General features: G+C 38.4%; 1 protein-coding gene across 1 annotated transcript; it reads left to right on the forward strand.

Moving 5' to 3' along the window:
• Positions 1-3,487: 3,487 nt before the first annotated feature.
• LOC136418848 (uncharacterized) lies at positions 3,488-4,552 on the forward strand. The gene is made up of 2 exons (XM_066405072.1): positions 3,488-4,424; positions 4,473-4,552. Exons 1-2 carry the CDS (start codon positions 3,488-3,490, stop codon positions 4,550-4,552), a joined length of 1,017 nt encoding a protein of 338 aa, XP_066261169.1.
• The last annotated feature ends 507 nt before the right edge of the window (positions 4,553-5,059 follow it).

Raw genomic sequence — 5,059 nt, forward strand, 5'->3', positions numbered from 1 at the left:
CGTTAACTTTTACTAATTCAATAAAACACAGGATAAAGGTCAAAGACGAAACTCCCATTTTTACTAAGACGTATAGGTACCCCGAAGTACATCGTGCCGAGGTAAAAAAGCAAGTTTCCGAATTATTACATCAAAATATCATCCGAGATTCAAATTCACCATGGTCATCGCCTATTTGGATCGTGCCAAAAAAACTAGACCAATCTAAGAAACAAAAGTGGCGAATGGTCATCGACTACCGAAAGCTGAACGAACAGACAGTAGATGATAAATTCCCTTTGCCTAATATCAACGAAATACTTGACAAACTAGGCAAAGCCCATTATTTCACGACACTGGACTTAGCAAATGGATTTCACCAAATCCAAATGCATGATGAAGACATTGGCAAAACAGCTTTTACTACGGACACCGGGCATTACGAATTTCTACGAATGCCCTTCGGCCTCAAAAACGCCCCGGCGACCTTCCAACGCGTGATGAACAACATCCTACGAGGACTACAAAATGAAACATGTCTAGTCTACTTAGACGATGTGATCATCTTTAGTACAAGCCTGCAAGAACATATCGAAAATCTAAGAAACGTTTTTAAACGACTGAGAGACTCAAAGTTTAAAATCCAACTTGACAAGTCCGAGTTTCTAAGGAAAGAGGTACAGTACTTAGGACACGTTGTGAGTCGAGACGGAGTAAAGCCGAATCCCGACAAGATCAATGCAGTGAAAAACTTTCCTATTCCCAAAACTACCCGAGAGATAAAGTCATTCCTAGGATTAGTCGGATACTATAGACGCTTTATTAAAGATTTTGCTAAAATTACAAAGCCACTGACCAACTGCCTCAAGAAAAATGTTAAGATAATACATAACCCTGAATTCGTTAATTCTTTTAACCACTGCAAACAAATTCTAATAAATTTCCCCGTCTTACAATATCCCGACTTCTCGAAACCCTTTCTATTGACCACGGATGCGAGTAACTATGCAATCGGAGCTGTTTTATCGCAAGGTCCAATACCTAATGATCGACCCATAGCCTATGCATCTAGGACCCTAAATGATTCGGAAACCAAATATTCGACAATCGAGAAAGAATTACTAGCAATAGTTTGGGCATGTAAATATTTCCGCCCCTACTTATTTGGCCGCAAGTTTTACATTTACACAGACCATAGGCCCCTAGTATGGCTTTTTAACCTGAAGGAACCTAACTCAAAATTGGTGAGATGGCGATTGAGACTAGAAGAGTTCGATTACCAGATAATATACAAGAAGGGACGCCAGAACACTAACGCAGATGCCCTGTCCAGGATACAACTGAATATTTACGAGAACGAGTCAATTTTGAATAACCCTGGTAACTCTGACGACGACATCAAAGACTACTTAGAAACAGTCGCAGGAAACACCAACTTCGAAGAAACCAACTTTGATAACAGACCCGGGACTAGCCAGCAGAAAATAAATATCATCTCCGATATTCAACTACGTCCGCCTGACGCAGCAACCGCCGATGAAACAGTACACAGCCAAGACGCTGACCGTGAGAATCCAGGACTCAGCATTCTAGACGAAATTATAAACAACAAGCACCTGCAATTCCTGATAAAGAAATCTCCACACGTGCAGATAAAATTTAACAAAGAACGCTATGAGAATCACGTAATAAGTCACGTAGACGTATCAAATAACCCAGACACTATTAAACAATTTATTCAAGAATATCTCACTTGCAAAAAGCCCTGTTACGTATACTTCGTCGACAAAGACTTAATGTCCCCATTTATAGATGTATGCCTAAAATATTTTCAAAATCTACAAATAAGAATATGCACCAAACTGCTACACAACATCGCAGACCCGGAAGAAAAAATCATGCTCATCACCCACCAACACGAAGGCAAGCAGAACCACAGAGGCATCAACGAAACGTACCAACGCCTTAAAGCCCTTTATTACTGGCCCAAGCTAAAAGAAGACGTGACAAAATATATCAATGATTGCACCATTTGCCAAACGTCAAAATACTGCCGTTTCAAATCTTACATTCCTCTTACAAGAACAGAAACACCTAGCAAACCCTTTCAGATGATACATATCGACACCTTTACATTCGAAGCACAAAATTTCCTAACAATCTTCGATAAATTTTCCAAATTTGGACAAGCATATCCGTATGACAAAAACGCGAAATCGGTGTGCGATAAACTCGTCAACTTCTTCTCATTCTTCGGATGCCCTGAGACAGTCACTTGTGATAATGGCAAAGAATTTAACAACGAACTATTGAAGGAATTGTTGAAAACCCAAAAAATTAACATTCACTTCACGACCCCTAGACACCACGAATCTAACGCACCAGTGGAACGCTTCCACTCTACATTGATTGAACACCTCAGAATCCTAAAACAAAAGGACGACACAAAACCGATTACTGAACTAATTCCATATGCCATAATCGCATACAACAGCACTAAAAGTAGCGTAACAAATTTCACACCCCACGAACTCATCCTGGGACACACAAATACAAGAGACCCTTTTGACCTCATATCAACAACGTTTTACTCAGACTACGTCTCCTCTCATAAAGCCAAAGTCGATGCATTATGCGAAGATGTCGTGAAGAAAATGGAAAGTAATAAGGAGAAAGTTATTGCCAAAAGGAATCACAAAGGAAACGAATCCCCCGATTTTAAGGTCAACCAAAAGGTCTACCGAAATTTAAACTCTCGAAACAAAAAGAACCCAAGATTCAGCGGACCGTTTATAATCATAGAAAAATTAGAACATAATAAGGTAAAAATCCAAAGCACGCGAAGCCCCTACAAAATTGAAATAGCACATATCAAGGAACTAAAGAAACCCCTCTTTACAGATGGCCCCTCGCGCATGGAAAATCCCAGTACATCAACTTAAAATCCAACCCCGGTGTACTACCCTACAAGTTAGGCAAGGCCCAGAAGACTATTGACCACTGGCACTTTATCCAAACGTACGACATGACCGAACTATTACAAGAATTCGCAAAAATTAATACCCAATTCGACTTACTCGTCAAAACCCTAAATAACTTCACTGACTATAAACTCGAATACCACAATTCCCTTGTTGTGACTACTAGCTTAAAACACAAAATCATCCGTCAGATAAATCAAATCTTCCCGAACAAATTAAGAACGAAACGAGCTCTTATAAACGCCTTAGGATCAATCATAAAAACAATAACGGGGAACCTAGACCAAGATGACGCAAAACGTATCGACCAAAACATGGAAATCCTTAAACAAAACCAAAACGATTTAAAATCCGCCATTGACAAGCAAATGACTCTTTTTTCTAAATCAATAATCAATTTCAGAGAAACAATAAGAAATGTATCCCATAACCAAATTATATTGGAGTCACGTATTAGACAAATAATAGATGTCGTCAATCAGATCGAGGTCAAGGAAACAAACCTTTTTGAGTTCTATCGTATCCAAATGATTATCACCCAAATTACCGTCTTTTACCAGAATATTTACGATATACTTTCAAATATCGAAGAGGCAATTACCTTTGCTAAATTAAACACCTTCCATAACACCATAATCGACCCAAGTGAATTCCTAACAGAACTACAGTCAATGAAAGAGCAAATTCCCCTAGGAAAACTACCATTCGAGCCCAACATTGAAAATCTATTAACTATCGAAAACACTTTGGAAATAAAAAGTTTCGCCAAAGATAACTCGATCACGTTCATCATCGAAATTCCATTAGTAGAAAAAGTTAGTTATGATTTATTCCGATTACTTCCCTTGCCCGTAAGACATGGCGAAGTATACAAAGTCATAATACCCCGATCCGAATATCTACTGATAAACGACCAAACATTCGGATACGCGAACGAACCCTGTCGGTACGTATCCCCTAATGAATATCTATGCCCTCAAATACATATAGATAACTTCCACGATTTTTCCCCATGCGAAGTACAACTCCTGCGTTACGAACACAACGCCACACGATGTAAATCAATAACTGTTACCCTGGGGGAAACACAAATACAAAACATAGACGATAATAAGTGGATCCTGGTGACCACCAAAAGTATTGTCGGATTAGAAACATGTAAATCTTCACAAAGTAACATTCTGTTGGATGGAACTTACGCAATAGATTTAGAGTATCGTTGTAATCTTAAAATAAGGAACATAGTTTTAAGAGGCAATAGGAAAACCAACCGGCAATTTCAAATTTTCCCTTTGTTAGACATAAATATTAATCATACATATCAAAAGCCATACCAAAAAATAGAACTGCCTAACTTAAGCAAAATAGATTTAAATAATATCGCCGAATTACAGAATGAGGTTGATTTGCAGAAGAAGGAAAATTCAATGTTACTAAATACTAACCTTCACTACGACAGAACCAGTATTTGGACTGTCCTATTGTATGGTATCATAATATTGTCCTTATTAGGTTTATTAGCAAAGTATCTATGGCCTATTGTTTTAAAATACAAAAAGACCGAGAGTCCAGAAAATGACATAGTAATTTAGGTCATAGAAACTTCGGGTTTTATGCCCATCTAAGGGTGGAGGAGTTACATCCCCGTAACACCAAGCGTCGCTGTTATGACGTCACCCGTACGATTAGTATAAATAAGAAGTAGCATTAAGCGCAGTAGCCTTTTTAGTGAGTCTTTGCTTGTATCGCGAACGTTGTGTTTACTATCGGTCCTGTTTGAAATAAATTAATTTCAAAGTAAAGTGTTTTTTTTTGAGTCTTAAAACGGATCAAAACATAACTTGCAATTTGAATCCAAAATAGACAGATTTGGCCGAAATAAGCCAAATCGGCCGATTTGAGCAAATTCCTTGATGAAACGATCGTTTCTGAACGATTTCGCTCGTTTCTGCCTGTTTTAGTCATTTTGGCACGTTTTCATCCATTTGGTTCTGTTTCCATCCAAAATAGACAGATTTGGCCGAAATAAGCCAAATCGGTCGATTTGAACAAATTCAGAGATGAAACGATCGTTTCTGATCGATTTCGCTCGTTTCTGC

The sequence above is a fragment of the Euwallacea similis genome, unplaced genomic scaffold, assembly GCF_039881205.1.
Source record: "Euwallacea similis isolate ESF13 unplaced genomic scaffold, ESF131.1 scaffold_127, whole genome shotgun sequence".
In the NCBI taxonomy this organism is placed as follows: domain Eukaryota; kingdom Metazoa; phylum Arthropoda; class Insecta; order Coleoptera; family Curculionidae; genus Euwallacea; species Euwallacea similis.